Genomic DNA, 23562 nt, shown 5'->3' with positions numbered 1-23562 from the left:
TAATAGAAGTGGAGCTGAGCTGTACTTAGTACAACTGAGGAATAGTTTGATGTCATCCCTTAAAAGAGAGGGTAGCTTTTTAGGGTAGTCTTGAATATAAGTATGGTTTAGTTCTCCAAAAGTATGGATTGGGAGCGTTCACCTCACAGTCTCCTCAGTGATAATCTCCAGCAGTTGCACTGCTAAATTTACCCTCAAAACAAAGTGGTTTATTTCAGGATAAATTTTTCAGAGTTTTGCCTGCAATAGACTGAGATGGAAATGCTCTGTCAAAGAAACTCTTCTTTACAATGAGGTAATATCTTTTAGTGGACCAATGTCTGTTGGTGAGAGATACAAGTTTTCAAGCTTAAACAGAGCTCTTCTTCAGGTAATCTGAGGAAGAGCTCTATTTAAGCTCAAAAGCTTGTCTCACTCACCAACAGAAGTTGGTCCAATAAAAGAAGATATTATCTCACCCACATTGTCTCTCTAATAGCCTTAGACTGACACGTCTGTAACAACACTGCATATTTTTTTTACAATATCCATTGACTTCCCTGTTGCATCACCAGGCTTAAGTCCAGAAATGTTAACAGTTCGTGCCATCTATAATAGGATCTTAGCTCCCCACCACAGCTGCTGCTATTAAAAATCTTCTGTTTTACACATCACAGGAAGTGTGACAAGCATTGTATTTCCCTTTGTAGTGTACCTTCCATGTATTTCATTGCGGTGGCCAGTAACAACAGTGTTCAACCTACAGGAAACTGAAGTGAGCTGTAGCTCACGAAAGCTTATGCTCAAATAAATTGGTTAGTCTCTAAGGTGCCACAAGTACTCCTTTTCTTTTTGTTCTCTTTAATTAGCTAATGTTTCTGCATTTCTCACATGATTAGGGGTGAAATCCTCACCCTGTTGAAGTCAGTGAGAGTTTTGCTATTGACTCAGTGGGGTCAAGGTTTCACTCCTGGTGCCAGGTTGATTTTGAACTGGTGTAACTCCATAGACATTTTTGAAGTTATTCCTGTGAAAGTGAGCACAGAATCAGGCCCATCAAGCTCTACCAAAATGCTAAATATAGCTGAGCTGCTATATTGCTTTTAACAAGGGCTTCCAGAAAAATTGTGCTGTTCTCAAGAGTTCCAAGAATTCTAATGTTCTTGGTTTGAACAGGGTCTTCCAGGTGCACAGATCTTGGTCTGCCCCCACATCTTGCTTCGTAACAGTGTTTTTAACCATTGTCATTTCCAACACCACTTTTATCTTCTTCAGCCTCCAATTTTATCTGTCATGCTTATTTTAATTCAAGAATTCTTATGTCAATGGTAAGTTTGTCCCTGGCTGCATGTGTGCATAAGAGAGAGAATTAGCCTCTATGCAAGTTTACGGTAGTTTGTGTGAATACAGCATTATATGGGCATTAACATCAGTACGTGGCACCACCATAGTGCATGTCATCTGAGGATATACTTTACAAAAGTGGATACTATTATTCTTTGTCTACAGATGGGAAAACTGAGGCACAAAAAGCCAAAGTAACTATCCCAAGGCCTTTCAGCCAATACAGTATAGAAGAAAACCTGTCTCCTGACTCCAAGTGACTTGCTCTAACCACTAAACCATGCCACCCAAGTTCCAGTTAGCCTCTGTGTGCCAGCCCCAGAGTCTTCCTCTGTCCACAGGAGCTGTTATGCTTTCTTTTCACAGATCCAACGGTTTGGTACAGAACAAGATATAGTACCCACGACAGTTAATCCGATTACAGCACAATCAGAGGTGTCACTATTCAAACCTATAATAAATCTGTGTGGAGAAGAGAAAGAGATGAGAATCAGGGTATTCATTCCTATTATTCAGATTTATCCAAAGTTCATGCAATAAACCCAAGGATAGACTAAGGTATTTCACCTTCTAGTCAGAAGATTCCTGATGAGTGATGGAAGCCACTTCATATTGACACCTCCTTCAATCTCCACATTTCTCACACACACACACTCCTCAGTTTACTATCCAAATCTCCCTCTGATGCACACACAAATACAGTGAGTTCTTTATCCAGTTCTATAGGATAGCCTGGGAGATTCTCACTCTCTAGACCAGTGGTCCCCAATTTTTTTCTGTTCCCCTTCCCTCTCCCCCCTCTCCCCCCCCCTTCCCCCGGGTAATGGAAAAATCTGTCCACACTCCCTAGGAGTCACGGCCAGGGTCACAGCCAGAGTTGTGGCCAGGAGCAGGGCCTAGCCAGAGCTGCAACTGGGGCCACGGCCAGGGCCAGGAGCAGGGCTGAAGTCAGGGCCAGAGCTGTGGCGGTGGCTGGGAGCAGGGATACAGTCAGGGCCAGGGTTGGAGCTGTGGCTGGTGGAGAGGCGGGCATGTGAGTATCTGGGTAAGTGGGGGCCCTATGGCTGGGCTCTGGGGGGAGAGAATGCGGGTATCTGGAACGGGGGTACCCCGTAGGTGGGTTCTGGGGGAGAAGGGGTTCAGGTGTATTGGCAGGGGGGAGGCCCCGTGGCTGGGCTCTGTGGGAGAGGGGTTGTGGGTTTCTGGCCCCGCAGCTGGACACTGGGGGTGGGGGAAGGGGGCAGAGAAACAGGAATTGGGTTGTCATATAGGTTTCTTTAACTCTACTCCTTGGGGATTTTGTGTGTGTGTCTGTATTGTTACAGACATACCTGCTGACAGTATTTTGAAATAAATTACCAAAATAATTAAAACTGGCATGATTATATAGTGTTATTTTGACACATAATATTTGCAGAATTTTAAAATATCGTGCACAGAATTTTTAATTTTTGGAGCAGAATGCCCCAAGGAGTAGCTTTTTAACCTTAGCATCAATTTTGCCTGTGTTATTCTTCCCTTTTGTAGGCACAGGAAAATCCTAGCCTGTGTTCTGTCCCTTTCTCCACAGTATACCTGTGGCAGATACCTCAGAGGAAATAATTGACACTTGGAGGTATAATAAGGAATAAACGTACATGTCTGTGTTAAACTCTGTGTTGTCAATCCATTTCCATCTACCTTCAGCGCCTCTGATTGACAATCCAATGAAGTGATCTTCAGCTTTTGTGTTATTATGGAGGAACTCCTGCAAAGGAAGCATACAGTGAGTTCTGAGAATTCTCACCTGTGGCCAGAGACAATTCAATAGCATTAGCATCTATTTGGGGTGCCACTAGGGGCGATTTGCTTGGGTTTGTCCAGATTGTCCTAGCCAAAAACTGTTTTCCTAGTCTAGACAAACCAAACATGACCAAGGGATCCCCAGTAGCCTGCTGCAAACCCAGCACAAAGCCTATTAGATCCCATCCCCCATTGGAAACTCTCTGTAGGACAATGCTCTCACAGGGCTTTGTCTAACAGATTTGCCAATGTCTCATAAAAGGACCCTATGAAATGAAAGGTGCATATTACAGCATATTTCCATTGTGGGCTATCTGGCCACATTTCAGAATGCCCACCTGTGGCTTTATGCCTCTCCCCAGTCTCTCCCCACTCCAGCTCCCTGCCAAGTACTTTGACATCTGGTGATGTTGCCATGCTCTTCTTACCTTAGACACAGGGGGCCTGGCTGTTGTATTGCTGGGCCCTGCCTCTCTGCATGCTTATTAAAATCACGTAGTCATGCTAGCCAACTGTGCATTGTAGTGCATCATAAATCCTGGAGTGGGTGTGTTAGGGGGCTTATTCCTTCACCCACTTCCTTCCCTGGTCCTTCTCGCATGAACAGAGAGCAACAATACCCGAAGTCCGAAGGTGCAAACAATTCAATGTTTATTGGGGTGAACTTCCAGCAAGCATGATTCCAGTTTCCTTCCTTAGTGTCCCCCTTCCCAGCTCTGACACCACAGAGCTTTACACCTGTGTCCCTGTTCCCATTCCTGCCCTTAGCAAAACATGATTCCAATTTCCTTACCCCCATTCCCTGTTCCCATTTCCCTCTTTAGCAAAACATGATTCCAATTTCCCCACCCCCATTCCCTGTTCCCATTTCCCCTCCCGACACCCACCCACACACCCACACACTCCCTGATTGACTGCCGACTATATAGTAAAACTTGAGTTCTGCTTAGCTATACCTTAACCAATCATTTTCCTGAAATTTAACTAACCAATCTTAACGTATTGTAACATGATTATGTAACCAATTATATCCCACCACCTTAATTAGTTTACACCCAGCAAAATTAATTATACAGCAGACAGGAACAATCACAGAACCAGACAGAGATTATACAGACAAACAATAGCAAAGTAGGAACTATAATGACAAAACAATACAGAAGTGAGGATTTCACATCTCAGCTAGTGATAAGTGAGTTCTTGCAAGACAGGATGCTATCAAACTAAGTTTCCTTTTACATTTTCTAGGCACTTCCCTTTCTCTGGAGGTGATAGGCACTATCAGGACAGGATTGTATTCCTAACAGCCCAATAGCACCTTCTTTCAATGTGACTAGTTTGGAATGTGAGGATGTGACCGGTCACTTCCCAGCTTATGGCTGCCTCTGCTGCTTAGCCAAAGGCCTTAGCCTAAGAACAGGGCCTCAGACTGTCACAGTAAGAGAAGGACCTTACACCGGCAGACAGTGATTTTGATTCTTTCTTTTATACCTCTATAACTAGCCAAGTGATAAGACTACACCTAAATTCTTCGAGTACAGCCCTTTACCGACAGGCCTGAATATCTATATCCTAACAGAAAAGGAGTACTTGTGGCACCTTAGAGACTAACCAATTTATTAGAGCATAAGCTTTCGTGAGCTACAGCTCACTTCCTCAGATGCATATCGTGGAAACTGCAGCAGGCTTTATATATACACAGAGAATATGAAACAATACCTCCTCCCACCCCACTGTCCTGCTGGTAATAGCTTATTAGATAGCTTACTAGATAAGCTTACTAGATAAGCTATTACCAGCAGCACAGTGGGGTGGGAGGAGGTATTGTTTCATATTCTCTGTGTATATATAAAGCCTGCTGCAGTTTCCACGATATGCATCTGAGGAAGTGAGCTGTAGCTCACGAAAGCTTATGCTCTAATAAATTGGTTAGTCTCTAAGGTGCCACAAATACTCCTTTTCTTTTTGCGAATACAGACTAACACGGCTGTTACTCTGAAATATATCCTAACAGGGTGTCTTTAATTAGGTAGCAGAGAAGCAGGTAATGCATCTGGGCCTGCACAAAGAAAGCTGAACCCCTGCGTTGGTACTAAGGTAGGGTGTAGCTAAGGAGGGAAGGGGAGAACTTGGAAGAGTGCAGATAGGAAACTTGCATGGGGAACTCAGAGATGGAGAAGACAGGCTGGGAAGCTCTTTGAAGCAGAGTCCATGATTCATTTCCCACAGGATTATACGCTCTTTCTACAATAGCTCTCACCAGTTCCTCTTTGCTGTTGATTATCACTAAACTAGAGTTTGCTTCAGAACATGCTCTTTGACTGGCATTCCAAGTCTTTTCTTGAACAGAAAAGAAGTAGCATTTCCCCCTTTGAAATGTCCACCGGATCGGGCAGTCTGTAGGAAGGGCACACACAAAGAAAGAGGGAAATACCAATATGTAATTGGCAGGAAAAGAACTCTTCTCTCCCAATCACATTTTACAGCAAACATCAGACTCTCACTGCACTGATCTTACCTGTTCTTCCCCCGCTGGTTGAAGACTTAGAGTTCTCTGGTGAGTCATCAGTGGAGAAAATCTGTGAAACTGAACACAAACCTAGTTTTTAGTCTCTGATATCTTTAATGCTATGAAAACATACTTGGCAATAAATGCTTGGTCAGCATTTGCTCTTCTTGATTTATAAAGTGCAAGATGCCCTATGACAGTGGTTTTCAAACTTTTTTTCTGGGGACCCAGTTGAAGAAAATAGTTGATTCCCATGACCCACTGGAGCTGGGGATGAGGGGTTTGGGGTGTGGGAGGGGCTCAGGGCTGGGGCAGGGGGTTGAGGTGAGAGGGTGAGGGCTGTGGTTTGGGGCCAGGAATGAGGAGTTCAGGGTGTGGGAGGGGGCTCTGGGCTGGGGCAGGGGATTGGGGTGTGGGAGGGTTTCAGGGCTCTGGGCTGGGGTGCAAGCTCTGGGGTGAGGCTGGGGATGAAGGGTTTGGGGTGAAGGAAGGGGTTCTAGGTTTGGGGAGGCTCAGGGCTGGGGCAGGGGATTGGGGCATGGGGTTGGGGTGAAGACTTACCTCTGGCAGCTCCCGGTCAGTGGCGCAGCCCGCGGGTAGAGGCTGCACCCCGGGGGTAGAGGCTGCACCCCGGAAGTGGCCAGCAACAGGTCCAGCTCCTAGGTGGAGGTGTGCAAGCGACTCTGCACAGCTCTCGCCCGCAGGCACCGTCCCCCGAGCTCCCATTGGCTGGTTCCTGGCCAATGGGTGTGCGGAGCCGGTGCTTGGGGTGGGGGAAGTGCGTGGAGCCCTGTGGCCCTCCTCCCTAGAAGCCAGACCCACTGCTGGCCATTTCCAGGGTCTTGGAACAGGTGTTGGAACAGGTAGGCACTAGCCTGCCTTAGCTGGGCAGCACCGCCGATGCGACTTTTAACGTCCCGGTCGGCAGTGCTGACCAGAGCGACAGTTCCTTACATGCAGCGACCCAGTACTGGGTCATGACCCAAACTTTGAAAAACACTGCCCTATGAGACATGTCAGGAGAGACCATTCTTGTCCTGGAAATCTTGTGACCTGAACAGATGGGCAGCACAACACAGGCACTGGGAGATCCACAGGAAGGTTCTGTCTTGGTGGGGTTTTGTTTATTTGTTAATTATGGGGTGGATGAGAGCATTTTACTGATGTGGGCTAGTGTGTTTCAGGGAAGAAGTGAGTTTTGAGGAACGATTTGAAAGACAAGAAGGTAGGTGACTGTGATGTAGTGTCCCCCACTGCAGAGAAGAGACAGGGCTTAGCTGTAATGAATATAAAGGGGTTTCTTTGTTGGAGCTGCTGGGACACAAATAGAGCCTGTGACCCTGTTGCTTCCGGATGGATTGGCTAACACAGCCTGGGCTGAGCAGGCTCACCTTAAGTCCTGGCCTGGACCAAGCAGCCATGAAGGGGACTACTGTTTGCACTGCAGGTGCTGGCACTCTGGGACAGGGAATGCTCCCCAGGCATGGGTGGCCAAAATACTGTGTCTTCTTTCCAGTAAAAAACTGCCCCATGCCTGGAGACCATCCCCAGCCTGTGTCTTCCCTTACACAGACCTCTCTAACCTCATCACCTGTCTGGTAAAGGGTCAGTTTTGGCCCGGCTGAACACAACCACATTAAAAGTTATATCCAGACAAGCAAAAAGACAGATCATTTACAAAACAGGTCAGGACATGTTCAGCATCCTAAGCCAGCCTGGGTGGAGGGCAAAAGAAAAGCCTGAGAAAAGATGATGTTAGCGGTGAGGTTGGATTCTTCGATGGATCCAAGGGAGCAAGGGGAAGAATGGTAGATGATGAGGGCATAGCTGTGCAGGGCCTAGAAGGGGAGGATGAGAAGCATGTTTTGCTATGGAAGGTAAGAGGATGAAAGGTGGAGGAATTCAGAGAGGGGAGGGACATGGTCTGCATGGTGGGTGAGGAAAAAGATTTTCCTTCAACAGTGGTCTAGATGCTCTAGTCTGGAGGTGGATTGTGATGGGGATCAGGAAGTCCAGAAAGAAAGGAATTGAAGGAGTTGAGTGTGACGTTGCACCCCTTAATGCTTCATAGAAATATGCTTAAGAATGTAAATGTGACATAACTGTATATTTTATGCCAGATATGCCATGTAACATATCTTTGCAAAGGTTATGTTCTTCTGTGTGTATTCATCCTATTGGTATGCATGTATCATTTTTGTATTCAAAGTTATGAATATTGGTTGTGTACTTGTTTGATTTTAAGTAGCCTTAGTGAAGCATTTGGTCAGCTTCTTGAGAAAAGACTATTCTCAGTAAGTGCCCAAACAAGAAACACTTAAGCTGACAACAGACCTTGATAGAAGCCAATTCACATCTGAGCTTTCCTGGCTGTGCAGCTTGGCCTGTAAAGTTCTGAGTCATGCATGGACATGTGACTTGCCCATGTGACTCCAAAACTTCATTTTGTAGCTGTAATTCTACACAAGGGGAGAGGGGGGTTTCCACCCAGAAGAGAGAAACTATATAAAGTCCTGGGAGACCCCTCCATTTTGTCTTCAGCTGGCTCAAGAGTTAGCCTCTGCACCACCAAAGAAACTGGAACAAAGGACAGTAACCACAGGGGTGTGAGTGGTTGCTGGACCCAGACTAGAAGGAGACTAGTGTGTAAAAGAAGCTTACTGGAACATCTCTGAGGGTGAGATTTCATCTGTAATCACTTTCTTACTGTATTAAGCTTAGATTTGCATATTTTATTTTATTTTGCTTGGTAATTCACTTTGTTCTGTCTGTTATTACTTAGAACCACCTAAATCCTACTTTTTGTATTTAATAAAATCACTTTTTACTTATTAATTAACCCAGAGTATGTATTAATACTTGGGGGATGGGGGGAAACAGTTGTGCATATCACTCTATCAGTGTTATAGAGGGCGAACAATTTATGAATTTACCCTGTATAAGCTTTATACAGGGTAAAACAGATTTATTTGGGGTTTGGACCCCATTGAGAGTTGGGTATTTGAGTGTTGGAGACAGGAACACTTCGTAAGCGGTTTTCAGTTAAGCCTGCAGCTTGTGGGGGATGAGGTTCAGATGTGTTTGTAGCAGGCTAGCATGTCTGGCACAACCAGGCAGGGCCCTGAAGTCCCCAGCTGACAGGGAAAACAGGTTCATAGGTAGTCTCAGCGCATCAGGTGGCAGTTCCCAAGGGGGTTGCTGTGATCCAACCTGTCACAGTGAGCTTCCTGGTCTACAATGCAAAATTAAAAAGGCTGAGATTTCCCTCTTTGCTGCGCCCATCATTTTCCCCAAGTCCCCGAACACACACACACATGCCAGAAATTAAAGGTTAGGAAGCTCTGGAGATAACCAAAGCAAGGACAGGTTTTATTTCATTATTATGGTTGCTGGGATTATTGGGAATGGCAGCAGAGGGCTCCTCATTGAACCCTGACCTGCAAAAAATAGTGAATGGCCAGAAGACTGTCACTTCTTTGGACCAATGGCATAATCATAGGCCAGAAGTGCAGGGAAGGGCTCCAAGGAAAGCACAAACACAAATCCAGGCATAAAAAGCACAGGTATACCTATAGCAAACAAGGTTCAGGTCACAGGGGCAGACAGGAAAAGACCTTGTATCCCAGGTGGATGCTGCTAACCATTTCCCATCCACCATGATGAGTGAGGGACAATCCCACCTCTGCAGCCCCTGCCCCAGCTGGGACACAAACACAAATATTAGTATCTCTCTGGGCAAATATCCCAGCCAATAGGGTACTTTGCAGAAATGGACATCAGTGATGGGGAATCAGGAACATAAACCAAAATTCCCTTTTGCCCCCAGAGAATTTCACAGCAAATCCCAGAAACTCACTGCCTGGACATTACCTGTTCTGTTCCCCTCAGTTGTGGAATTGAGTATCCTCTGAAAACCCAGAGTTGGGAAGATCTGTGGAACTGAACACAAGCCCAGCTGTTGGTCTCTGGGAGATGATTTGTAATACTCAATATAAAGTGCACCTGTGGTGATAACTTGTTGGATGGCTGTCCATTTCTTGTTTTACTTTATTATTATTAATATTGCATTTGGGAACCCCAAGGATCTCAGCAAGAGTTTGTCACTGCCTCCCATTCCCAAGACACTGGAGCATGCCCTTAGCCTTAGGATGGCAAATAATACAGTGGGAAAATATAGCATTCAGGGGAGGAAGTAATGCACCTCTGACATTCTAACAAATAGCATTGAGCGATAAATGATCAGACCCAAGCAGAGATTTAGGCAAAAAGAGAGCGGGAAGAGGTCAAGGACACAAGCAGAGATACAGACAACAAGTTTAGGTGGAGTTATGAGCATAGGAAGTGATGCAGGCACATGTACAGGCAAAAGAATCATGGGTTCAGATGCAAACTCAGCACAATGAGAGGCACAGATAGTAAAATTAAGAAAAAGAACAGGCACAGACAAAGGTGCATGTTAAGGCTGACTGCCCAGCTATCATGCTTTTCTGTTACAAGATGTGTGGCTCAGCTCCTGTCCCACATGCTATAGTTTCCACAAAGCATGAACTTCACATCACAATCATGGAAGCAACCGTGAATGGCTTTGAGGAAAGGGCAGACCTAATCCGTACTTGGGGGTGCATGTAGATTTGGGGATAATTATAGTTCTCTAAACATGCCATACAACTGGATTCCCATTGGCAGTGGAACCTGTTCATCAGCACACAGCACATGATGGCTATTCACTGAGCATCTCTACTGGTTTAGATGGAGATGCTTGCAAACTCCAGTCTTTTCTTTCTCTCCCACTTGCCGTAAACATACATAAACCATTTCCTTTGGTATCTATAGACCCCTTAGGAAATTGTCAGTTCATAGTAAAATAGGAAACTGGCTGTGGCAGTGTTGTGCAACAAAGTGAATATGTGCCTGCCAGATTAGTCACTTCTGAGCCAACCATCCCCCTTTCTTTCCATTTATGCATTAACTGTGTCTCAGTGGAGTTGGTGGGGGTGTAATTTGTCAATTTGGCCTATAGGGAAGTAATATCATAGAAAGAATTTTTGTAGAATACATACAAATGGGGGAAATACACATGACAAACATATATATACATATTGATGTATAACACACATATCAAACAACATTGGGAAGCACTTTTGTAACCCACTGGTCAGTGTGTGTTACAGGAACCCCTGTGGACTAATCCATAAAGGATGTGAGTGTTACAGCCACCAGCTACAGGAAGTTGAGTTTTTAGTTCAAGCGGTAGCAGCTTGTGCTTTTAATAATGGAGGTCCCTGGTTCAGTTCAAATGTGTCATCCAAGAGGGCAGCCCTCACACTATATGGATATATTATTTGTAAATGGTGATCTCCTCTGTATAGGTCAGGGTGTGTTTTGTGTATGAGTTGTATAAGCAAAGAAACTGATGGTTCTCTCTTCTCTGAGGTAGGAAGATGCACCTTCCAGCAAACTTCTTCCTTTGACTATAAGACAGGATTTAGTTATTATGAAATACAAACATATACAGCAGACAGTCTGCACCTCAGCTAATAAGCCAATTTACACACCAGCCACTGTATGGACCAATGCAGCTCACATGGGTGAGAGACATCTCGCTGTTGCCTTGTGCTCCCCCTCCCCATATATTGGTTGTAGCCACCTGCTATCTCTTGTCTTGTACTTAGGTTGCTAGCTCTTAGGGGAAGGCTCTTTTTTGCTGTATGTTTGACACTACCTAGCACAATGGGCCCCGATCCCTGAGTGTGGTCTCTATGCCCTATGCAATACCAATACCAAACCCTATCTTAACTGTCAATTCCCATACTTTCAAACACGTTTAAAAGTTTAATATTATCTTGAATTTTCTGTCTCTTAAATGTTTAGGTTTTGAGAACCACGATGTTATCTTACATGTTTTCCTGTAAGTTATGGATTTTTTTCTTGGCTTTAACTCCATTTTACCGAAGTCTTTTGTCTGGGAATCTCTCCAGGTAGGTATAAAGATGTAAATAATCAATACCAATTGCAAAATATGGTCACAAGCACCACAGAGCAGCTACTCTCATCTTCACACCATTGGCAAAACCCATTTGCAGGCTAAAAAGACAGATTGGCCAGATGTGTCTTGCACTGTGTTAAAAATAGCAGAATGTAAGCAATGGTAGAGAGTACTAGTACTAGGACTCAGAGCCCGCCATTAAAATGCCACATCCCTCCCTTCCTAGAGTTCAACCATAGAGATAGTCAACAAGAGCATTTAAAGGTATATGGGAAGAAGAGATATCCAAGATAGTGAAGTCCCTGGTCACTTATGAATTTATAGATAATCATCAACATCTTGAATTGCAGCTGGGCGGGGAAGGGAAACCAGTGTAAGGCACAGAACACAGGTATTATGTGTTCACATCAGTCTGTCATTTAGACAGGCAACCAAGTTCTGCACTAGCTGAAGGATATGAGTTGGTTTCAAGCATAATCCAATGCACAGTTGTCCACCCTGGAGATGGCAAAGGTAGTAACAGTAGTATGGATAATCTTGTTGAATGCCACCCTGTGGGATTTACATGGGCCTTGCCTGAGGCAGTGAGATTTAATTACAAGATCCCAGAGAATGTAAATTCCACTTGAGAAATAACAAATATTGACTGATACTCACAATATACCATGAACAGGGACGTTCCTGCAAGTTTAATGGCCACGATGATCAAGCCAGGAATCACCAGCTGCCAGTTCATGTTATTCTGCATTTTAGCCCTGAAAAGTTTAAAATGACACCATTTACCATTTTGCAAGTGTTCTCCATTGCCTCCTGGGATCTGCACTCATCTCAATGATATCTGAGCACACATGGATCTATGGCAGCTTGTCATGAAATAGAATGGGTGCCATCATTTACTAGTAAAGTTTGTACTAGTAAAGTACTAGTTTGTTTTATTTTCAGTTAGTCCCTTCATTCCTTCTTCCAGTCAGACTAAAGCTATCTGCGTCACTGCTGTCTGGTTTAACAAACTACTGTCCTTGGAAGAAGATTCTAACATTCAACTGATTATTAGGTTGGCAGCACCTGCAGGTATAGCTACATTGCAAAAGTAGTATGCAATAACAGAACGGATCACAACTGAAATCAGGTCTCCCCAATATGGATGAATTTAGATTCTCTGAAAACGATTACCTCATACAGTAATTTCAGTCACCATTATAAAACCAACACTTGCCAACAACGGTGGTGGACTTAGAATTGGAAATAACTGCAATAACTGACATACCCTGGTAAATTAATAAATGGTATCAGTTGACATTTTAATGGAGATCTCGAGTGAACTATTTGCTTCCTGTATTAACAATTCCACTCTTGATGGTATCTGCCCTCAGACTCTTAAGAAGTCTGTGCAGCTCATAAGCTTGTCTCTCTCACCAGCAGAAGTTGGTCCAATAAAAGATATTACCTCACCCACCTTGTCTCTCCAGTATCCTAGGACCAACATGGCTACAACAACACTACAAACTGAGACTTTAGTCTATTGAATGAGCAAATTGCCACGGAGGCCAAAACAGTATTCATTTGAATCTGCAACTGGCCAAAAGATTGTGTCTCAGTCTATGAGATGTACCTGGTCACAGTGATCTACATATTTGTAACCTCCAGGCTTTATGATTGCAACTCATTATATTGAGGAATGAAGCAGCCCACGTGAGAAAGCTCCAGCTCCCACAGAATGCTGCTGCTCATCTGCTTAGTAACACAGATTGGCATGAACATATCACACTGGTTCTCTGTACTCTCCACTGACTACAGAGTCCAGTTCAATGTTCTGTCCTTATATTCATAGCCCTCAATGGGACAAGCCCTAGGTCCCTGTGACTGTGCTTATATTAGGATTTTTTTTCTAAAATTTCCCACTGGTGTTATCACTGTTTCAGCTCTACCAGTCACAGCCATTGTGGGACTGCTAGAGTAGACAGGGTTCCTGGCAGTTGCTAGCATTTTCATCACCGTGCCATTTGACCCTGCTCACAGCAGGTCTAGATGACAGTGGTTTAAATGTTAGTAGCTGTGGGTACCTTGCCTACAGTAAAACTCCTATGACTGCCTCCACTGGTGAAGCTGAAACAAGTGGTTAGCAACAGTAGAAAATTTTAGGAAATAAATTCCTAGATTGGAAAAGACCTCCCAGAGCACATCTTCCTCCACAACTATGACCTCCCTCACCAGCTACGTTCCACTGGAACAATAAAACTGTTGACTAAGACGGGGAGGATTGTGGATGCAGGAGAGAGGACTTTCACAAAAGCTGGGTGTAAAACTATGAAACTCACTCCCATGAGAAATATAACCATGGCCTCACCTCAATCAGACCTAAATGCAAAACTAACTCCTTCAACTTCATTCACCCCCCCCCCTCAAAAAAAGTTCTTTACACACCCCAATAAACTAATCAAGCTGTTTCTCTCACAGGTTAGGAAGGAAGGGAGAGAGAGAGATTGTTCTTGTTATTCCTGTTGTAAATACTTGGTAGGTGCTCAGATATTCAAGTAACATTTAGGTACAGAGAGAGACAAATTATTTAATCAGAGTGTGCCAAATTAATCTGTAATGTAACATAACTGAACTTCACTGAAGTTGCACAAGACCTGAATTTGGCTCAAAATGTCTATTCAAATTTTAGTACCTGTACAATAAAGTAGATAATCTATTCACAATGACTGAATCTCTACAGATAAATTCCACTGGGTATTAACAAAGGTGCGATTCCAATGCAATAACTAGGGCAACTAACATACATCCCTTTAAATTGAATAAGGTAGTTCTTGCATATTAATCATGTAATGCAGCCAAACATTTATTATACCTGGGATACCACTAGTAAGAGACCTGGATTCAATTCCCTGCTCTGTCACAGGCTTCCTGTGTAAACTGAGGAAGTCACTTAGGCTCAGATCCACAACAGTATTTAGGCCCTTAACTTTCATTGACTGAATCCTTCCAGGACAGTTTGCAAAAGCAGACAGCATCTATATAATGATGAAAGGAGATGGTATGTGATGGGGAATATTTCATTAAAAAACCCAGAACTTTAACATTTTTTTTCAGTGGATTGGAATAAAAAAAACAAACCTTGTTTTTTTAAAAATCAGCCTGTTGGAGAAAGTGCCACTCCCCTGCCTTACTCTGGACCCTTCAGCCCCATGAAGACAGCAGCACACACCATTCTGAGCAGTCACATCTCCCAGGTCATCTACAAACTTGTATCCTACGCCCAGTTCTATATATACCCTCCATGCTCCTCAATTAGAAACACCAATTGGAGTCTCTCACAATTAAGAGACTGTGAATCTTGCTTATTCCAGCCCACTGAAATCTTTGCAATCCCAGGAAACCATTATAGTCATAAAAGGCAGGAGAATTACAGGAAGCAAGCTACACAAATAAAATGGAACAGAAGTACTTCTCAGAAAGAGCTCACCACACTGAGGGGATAGTTCAAAAATCTTTTCCCATCATATCTCGGTCTGGAATGGATGCTGTGGAAAGAAATTAACAGTATGTGTCCTTTGGGTCTTGATCACAATTTTTTATATTTCTTGGCTTCCTTGGCAATCACGCTGTGGTTCCTTTTGTGTATGTGCCTCTCTCTCTCTGTCTCTCAGAAGAGAATCAGTGTCTATAAAGGCTTCCTCTTTTGTATCATTTCACAGGATGGATGCTCTTCTAAATAGCTTGAGGTTAGGAAACACATCATGCCTTCACAACAGCTAAAGAGCTGAGACAACACAATGATGGTTTAATTTCTCAAGTGATTTAATCAAGGAGAAGAGAGCACAATACTTTATATCTGCCCACACTAAGAGAGAAATGTGGGGTTCAACATTTCTGGTCATTCCCTGTCACTCCCAGACTAAAGGGTAGCTTGAGAGGTTTAATGGGACACTTAAAATGATGCTGAAAACTTTTGTAGATCAGCAGCCACATGATTAGCCTAAGTAAGCGTTTACCTTATCTGCTGTTTGTCTATAGGGAAATTCCCCAAGTTTCTCTTTTAAACTGCTCTTTGGAAGGAGGGCTTGAGGGACCTCTGGAACTAATGAGGGCTGAGCAGGAGGGCACTGCCACTTTGTGTGTTGCTCTATCGAAGGTACGTGTATACCCCGTCACTGTAGTGCCTGAGCACCTCACAATCTGTAATGGATTTATCCTCATAACACCCATGTGAGGTAGGAAAGTGCCATTATCCCCATTTTACAGATGGGGAACTAAGGTGCAGCAAAGCTAATGCCCAAATCCACAAAGTTATTTAGCTTGCTAACTTCCATTGAAATCAATGAAAGTTAGGGGCCTAAATACCTTTGTGGATCTGAGCCAAAGTGACTTGCCACAGTTTACACAGGAAGCCTGTGACAGAGCAGGGAATTGAACTCAGGTCTCTGACTAATGCTCTAACCCCTGGCTCCTTCCTTCCTCTCATATTTTAAGAAGCCCACAGCTTGTAGTAATGAATGTGTTAACCCTCGTGTTCTACAGGGGACAATAACAGTTTATAAATTTTGCTGTTACCAATAGTCAAGCAAAAATCACAATGAATTACTCAAAAATGAATCTAACCGACTTTAAAGTCAAAGGAACAACCCACAGAGGGCAAAAGAATAAAGTTAATTGGGAATTTTTCAGGGTCCTGGAGCCTTGGCTCCAGCCTGAGCCTGAACAGCTACACAGCAATTAAACAACCCCTTAACCCAAGACCTGAGAAATCAGCTAGCACAGGCCAGCCATGGGCTTTTAATTGCAGTGTAGACATACTACTCAAGTGCTTAATTTGTAATGAAAGAGGTGCTGGGGCTCAAGCAATTGTTTCACTTTCATAACTGATGCAAACCCAGAGGTGCTGGGGCTATGAACTGCCACGCCTAGAATCAGCCCTGGCAAGTCCTGGCACACTTTAAGCACTGAGACATACCCGTTTTGGTCAGTTGGAGCTGCTGAGTGCTCAGCACTTTGAAAGATTGGATGATTTATTTGGAAGCTTCTGTAAGAAAATGTGTAAATTTGAAATTATGCATCTAGATTTTTAACAAACCATAACTTTAGAGATACTATCAAATCAAAATTCACAATTCTGACTGATTTTTTCACCTATTATTGTTTCTATTCTATCAAATAATGCTGCTATGACTGAAAGAGATTAACATTTTTTTCCTTCCTTCACTCCAGTTTCTTTACTTTGTGCATTTGACTGCTCTTTGTTTACAGTCAGTTTCACTGTTTCTTATTTGTTGTGATTCTTTCACACAGCAACAGAAGCAAGAAAAACATTTTTAAAAATAGGAAAATGTAATTGTAAAACACAAAAATGGCAACAAGACTTGTAGTGTGGTTGGCCGCCACCAGACTACCCCTTCATGGCCAAAGGTTGATCTGCAGCCACCTGCCTCTGCTTTCCCTTTCTTCAGGGCTCCTCAAACAAACTCAAAACAGTCCAAAGGAAATTAAAATATTTTGCCACATGGGGTCCAATTTATTCAGTCTTTAAGTATATACAGGATAAATAAATACAATTTTGTAATTATTTCTCATGGACTGGAAATTCCATTTCCCCACTAGCTCTAGAGAAAAGTTCTTTCCATGGGAGTCTTGTGATGAAGTTTATCAAGTCTCTTGTCTCAGATAGCACTTAGCCCAGTGGAGAAGTCTCACTGATGCCTCTTTCAATTTGGGATTGACGAGAGTGAGAACAACAGCATCCACAGAGATATAGGTCCATCACGATTTCACAAATCATCCATATCCTGGAGTTTTGACTGGAATTTTGACTACAGCAACCATTATCATTGAGACAACACTAGCCACAAAATATAACACATAGAAGATAAGGAAGGAGATCAGAGCTCTAACAGCTCCGGCATGGACCTCAGTATTGGGGTTGCTTAAGCTGGATATACTATGTTACATGTGCCTGATGTTTCTCCAAAGAGAGAGGATTAAAACCAGGAATATCACAAAGAGGAAGAAAGATTTCAGACTACTGAAAAAAAAGTAAACAGATATCAATGATTTTCTCATTATTTTTCCAGTGAAATTTCCAGTGAGATGTTCAGTTGTGTGGAGGAGAAAACTGTTATAAACACATCAAGATAATGGCACTGTGAAGAACAAGGACCCCAGCTGGGATCTCAGGAGCAGCCACAGCACCAACCTTAGCCAGAGGAAGAGGAAATGGGTGAAACTGGTGATCTTCAGGTAGCAGAAGATGCTGAACCAGATGGTAAACCAGAGACTTGACTGATATATAAACATCCAGATTGCAATTAATGTAATCTTCACTTGAGCTGGCCTGGAACCAGTATCTGGAATGGAAATGAAATAGATGCTGCCAGGAATAACAAACACTGCAGGCAAAATCTGAAGGCAGAATCAATTACAGGAGAAGACTTCTCTGTTTTTGATCCAATCAATTAAATTCACCACCATGAATCCATTTACATTCCCTGTAAGGAACTCAGGGTCTGTCTACTGTGATATAGAAGGGCCAGATAGCAGTGGTAGAGTGGTCACTGGGAAATATATAAGCCCTAGGCTAATTAAGGCATGGTTCCCTGTAGACTAGGGAGGGTTGCTACAGGTTAATTGGAGCACCTGTAATCAATTAAGCCCAGTCAGGAACCCAATAAAACCCCCCTGCTCCAGGTAGTCAGGGGAGAAGGAGAGAGAGGACTGGAGTTTGAAGGTGTGTTGTAAGATTTGAAAGACCAGAAAACTGAAGTAAGGGAGACCCTGCCCCAACATCTAAGGACTGAAGGGTTCCCCATCCAAGGGGAAAGAGGGTAAGAACCCACAGGGGTTTAGAGGGGCTGGGGTTCAGAGTAAGGAGCAAACCTAGACTCTTCCCCTGCTTCCCTCCTCTGTCACCTTCCTGGGCCACTAGTGGGTACCTTGATGGTCTAAGAGCAGGGGCAAAGAGTGGTGTCTTAGCCTTCCTCCCAAGAAAAGTGTAGGACCCACCATACTAACATTGGCCATCTTGCCACACTACATAGCAACTAGACACCCATGGCTGGCCTGGGCTCACAGGTCTCAGGTTGCAGGGCTGTTTCATTGTGGTGTAGACTTCTGGGTGTGGTCTAGAGCCTGGACTCTAGGACCCTGTGGGGTGAGAGGGTCCCAGAACTTGGGCTCTGGCCAGAGCCCAGAATTCTGCACTGCAATGAAAGAGCCCTGCATCCTGAGCCTTGTGAGCCTGAGTCAGACAAACCTCAGTGACCAAAATGATGATACAGATGCTGCTAACTTCAGTTAGTTTCATGGTTCTAACAAGAGCATCACAGTTGTAGTGCCCCATCTGTATTGGAGGCTGCTGGGTCAAAAAAGCAATGGGAGCAGTGCAAGTTGGCTGCTCAGGAGCAGCCTCAGAGTGTTAAGCATGGGTTTTTTTAAAAAAAGGGAGCCCAAACAAGCAGCTCCAGGGGGTATCAGGAGAACTCCAAGGATTCCAGGGCAGTAGAAGAGGGGTGAACTTGAGCCTGGAATGCTTTTGGGGGGGGGAAAAGAAAAAACAGCTGGGTAGAGCAGGTGGCAGCTTCACCCTCCAGCACTGCTGTGATCAGGCCAAACAGGCAGCAGCAGAAATGGCTAGTGGAATCTGGAGGGAGGTTGCCCAGTGCTGGAAGGGAGAGAGTCCAGTTGTGAGTGAGGCAGCAACTGGCACCAGAAAAGAAGGGATGCAGTAAGTGGGGAGCCAGTGCATAGGGTCCCCCGGTGGGTGAGTTGCATCATCAGAGGGGCTCCAGGAACAGAGCTGAAAGGGAAAAAGACAACTCCAGTTCAGGAGAGACAGGAACAGTAGGGATGGCTACAAAGGGGACAGAATATAGGAAGAGGAAAGACAGTGGTATAAGGAAAAAGAAGAGTCAAAGGAAGAACAGCGCAGTTAAACAAAAGGAAAAACAACTAAAGAATCTCTTAAGTAATTGAAAAACTATTAGAAAAAATCTCTAGAAAACTGTGTGGGAAAAAAGTAAAGCAAGAATAAAATGTGAAGGAAATAAGCTGTAATAAAAAGTATACTCTAATAAAAGAGAAAAATACTTGAGAAATAAGGAGGACCTGAGCTGTAGTGAAAGTAAGAACATAGCAAGGACTGTGTAAAAAAAAAAAAAAAAAAAGTCTGGATAGCATCTGAAAGTATACAAGATGAAGTGACAGAAATAGAGATTGTCAGAGAGTAAAAGAGTGTAAGCTAAAAGGAGCAGAGGGATAATTATTCAGTCAAGAAGCCAACACATTGCATCATGGAATCCACATTTTATTTAAGATGGAATTCAAAACTATAAACAAAGCTTGCACAAGAGGATTGCTCAAGCTATAACTAAACATCCTAATTTTTTCTCCAAACTCTGGGCTTATATAGGCTGAAAACTGAGCAACTGAAAAGGGAATTATAACTGTGGGGTTTATGTTCCAGTGTATTGTATTTTCTAATTCAAAATTCTGGTATTTCATAAATGTGAATTATTATGTTAAGGGGAGTTTAGTTAAGATAATAGTAGTTAATAAACAGTTGATAATGCTAATTTACAGAAGTTTACAATATAAATAACTAAGTAGTAGTTCCCACAAAAGCAAATAACTGTGATTTACTTGTGATTATTCCCCACAAAACTGATGTCTACTTTATCTCAGCTGACTGAGATAAAACCTAATTTGGCCTCTAGATTGCCTCTGCTTCCTCTTCGTGCTGATTCAGAATACCCCTCTGTTGCGCAATTACTGACTGGTAAATTTGCAGAGGAGTGTCTCTCACTGGTTCTCCAGTGTCGATCTGAAGACAATACCTTCTGTACAGAGCTGGCCTGCTGGTATCTTCTTCTCAGATTCATAATACATTCTTTTGTCAGATTTTTAAAAAGTAGCGGTTTTTCCATTTGTTTGTTGTTAAAGCGCCAGGTGCAGTTCAGAGGGATGCAAATCAGGCAAGGATTCTTTTCTTGACTCTCAGTCATCTAGACACATCTTTGCATTTCTGTTTCTGAGGTGACTGATGATCTCCAGCCCCATGACGGATGGACCTGGAGAGTGGTCTTATGTGGAAAGAGGCAGATGTTTCATTTTAGGTAAGAGTTAATAAATTAGCATCTAAGGGATGTAAATCAGGGAAAGAGTCTGTTATTGACTCTTGATTACATGGTCACATCTTTGCCTTTCTCCTTCTGTAGTGATCTTTCAGGGACATGTCTCAGTCTTACGAAATTCCAGACTCATTTCATTCACTATGTGTGTGCCTAAATCTGATTTTATGCACTCAGCTTCTTGTGAGACAGTGGCTATGGATTTTCAAGATTGTTTTTGGCCAAAAGTTTTAAAAACTTGGAGATTAAATATAAGATCATAAATTCATAGCCAGACATTTAAATACGTGGCCTGATTTTCAAAAGTTCTGAGCACCCAGCTGTTCCCACCGACTCCAGGAGAAGCCACTGAGTACCTGCTTATTTGGGTGCCTGAATATGGACTTAGGCACATAACTGTAGGCTCCCACTTCTGAAAAGCTTGGCCCTGGATGCGCATATTTTCTGAAAATTATGTGAGATTTGCATGGGTAATTGCTGGGAGCTGAAGGGTTTTGCCTGTGTGCCCAGAGCTGTGTTGTTCAAAAGGCCTTGTGAATGCTACCCTTCCAGCTGTACCTTTCCAGCCTTTCTGTGAGCTCTCTGTGTGGCACCCTTTCCCTGCAGTAGAAGGAGGGAACCTAGGCAGCTTTGTTGGCAACTGCTTAATACCAAAACAGTTTCTTAGTTTATGCAGCCATGGGTGGTGGGTATCAAAGGCCACAGGAGGCTAAGCCTCCCTAACCCAAGCCATGGTCCCGCTCTGCCCTGAGGCCCCCATCCCCACTCCACCTCTCCCATGAAGCTGGCAGGGGCTCAGCTCCAGCCATTGGAGCTCGCGGCTCGGGCAGGGGTGGTTCAGGCCAATGCTTGAGCCGGTTGATGACCTGGTGGAAAAGGTCTGCGGAAAAGGACCTAGGGGTGACAGTGGACGAGAAGCTGGATATGAGACAGTAGTGTGCCCTTGTTGCCAAGAAGGCCAATGGCATTTTGGGATGTATAAGTAGGGGCATAGCGAGCAGATCGAGGGACGTGATCGTTCCCCTCTATTCAACATTGGTGAGGCCTCATCTGGAGTACTGTGTCCAGTTTTGGGCCCCACGCTTCAAGAAGGATGTGGATAAATTGGAGAGAGTCCAGCAAAGGGCAACAAAAATGATTAGGGGTCTGGAACACATGAGTTATGAGGAGAGGCTGAGGGAGCTGGGATTGTTTAGCCTGCAGAAGAGAAGAATGAGGGGGGATTTGATAGCTGCTTTCAACTACCTGAAAGGGGGTTCCAAAGACGATGGATCTAGATTGTTCTCAGTGGTAGCTGATGACAGAACAAAGAGTAATGGTCTCAAGTTGTAGTGGGGGAGGTTTAGGTTGGATATTAGGAAAGCCTTTTTCACTAGGAGGGTGGTGAAACACTGGAATGCGTTACCTAGGGAGGTGGTAGAATCTCCTTTCTTAGAGGTTTTTAAGGTCAGGCTTGACAAAGCCCTGGCTGGGATGATTTAACTGGGAATTGGTCCTGCTTCGAACAGGGGGTTGGACTAGATGACCTTCTGGGGTCCCTTCCAACCCTGATATTCTATGGTGCAGCTCAGGGCACGCCAGCTGGGGCTCCCCTGGCCGTGGGGGTGGGGTGGGGAGACGCCTGAGGGCTCTGGCGGGTGGGGGCAGGGCCTCAGTTGGAAGGGGCATGGCCAGGGGCTAGCCTCCCTGAAGGGGGAGTTCACCCCCCATGCATGTATGCAGCTGAAATATTGCAGAGTCAAGACTGTGATGAGATGAGGTTTCTGCACAGATTTTCACCCAGCATTTCTGGAAGTTCTTTGAATTTCTCATGGATGAGCTACAAACTGGTCTCATTTGCCCTTATGGGACAAGGAATCTCTTCAGGCTTATATTAAAGGGCACTTCAGTTACCATGCATGCTGTACTTCATATAGGGACTTTGGGAATGGGGACAGGTAGGGAAGAGACCCTATAAAGATGATGGCACACCCTCACGCAAACTCTATCGCTGTTTGCAGCCAACAATGCTTCCAGGAATGGTAACATTGAGCAACTTTCAGTAGTAACTGTGCTGAACATATTCTTTAGCTCTCAATTATCAGAGGTGTAGCCATTTTAGGCTGTATCCACAAAAACGAGGAGTCCGGTGACACCTTAAAGGCTAACATTTATTTGGGCAGAAGCTTTCATAGGTAAAAAAACCCACTTCTTCAGATGCATGGAGTGAAAATTAGATACAGGCATAAATATACTGGCACATGAAGAGAAGGGAGTTACCTTACAGCTCTCAATGTCCATTGTAGCGAATGGGAAGGTGGCCAGGGACTTTTAAGTGCAGAGACTACTAAGGTTTGAAGAAGGCCTATTTCCTAGCATTAGACTGAACCAGTGGGAGCTTCCTGCAAACCTCCTTGCTGCTTTGGAGGCCTAGGAAAATTTGTTAATCTGGCCCTGGATGGATGGAAGACCATTAGAGCCTGAATTAATGTTTATTAGTTTTAAATGAATTTCCTGTTCCCACTCCTAGTTCCTCCGCTGCCTTGGCATTGCATCTGTGCCACCAAACTCTGAGACCATACTGTGATGCTGCAAGGAGGCTACCTCTATTGGGTGCTTCATAGCTCTTGGAACCTTGTCAGACATTAATCAGCTGACATAGAGAATGGTTAGCATTCTGCTCCCAGTGCCTTGGTCTTCATCTAACAGCTGATCTCTTGCAGGATTTGGGATATACTTGCTATGGCTTCTTGGGGAGCAGGAGCAGTTGCCCATCACCATTCTTTGGGTGCTGCTGGACTGAAATAGCACAGCACTATAATTGTGCCATCTAGTCCAGTGATGTCATGGAGCTGAGCTGAATA

General features: G+C 44.0%; 1 protein-coding gene across 2 annotated transcripts; it reads right to left on the bottom strand.

Annotated features, from left to right (window-relative positions):
* Positions 1-416: 416 nt before the first annotated feature.
* LOC140905720 (C-type lectin domain family 5 member A-like) lies at positions 417-15235 on the bottom strand. 2 transcript variants are annotated; one of them, XM_073329146.1, is made up of 7 exons: positions 15067-15235; positions 12258-12355; positions 9485-9553; positions 5624-5692; positions 5366-5502; positions 2961-3070; positions 417-1785 (listed from the first exon to the last, which is right to left on the bottom strand). In XM_073329146.1, exons 2-7 carry the CDS (start codon positions 12346-12348, stop codon positions 1671-1673), a joined length of 591 nt encoding a protein of 196 aa, XP_073185247.1. In that variant the 5' UTR covers positions 12349-12355; positions 15067-15235; the 3' UTR covers positions 417-1670. The 2 variants fall into 2 exon arrangements, with proteins under 2 accessions (XP_073185247.1, XP_073185246.1); XM_073329145.1 differs by lacking the exon at positions 9485-9553.
* Between the last annotated feature and the right edge of the window lie 8327 nt (positions 15236-23562).

This window comes from Lepidochelys kempii, chromosome 1 (genome assembly GCF_965140265.1).
Source record: "Lepidochelys kempii isolate rLepKem1 chromosome 1, rLepKem1.hap2, whole genome shotgun sequence".
NCBI lineage: Eukaryota > Metazoa > Chordata > Testudines > Cheloniidae > Lepidochelys > Lepidochelys kempii.
Note: the sequence above shows the minus strand (reverse complement) of the source record. Positions and strands in the feature narration are given on the sequence as shown.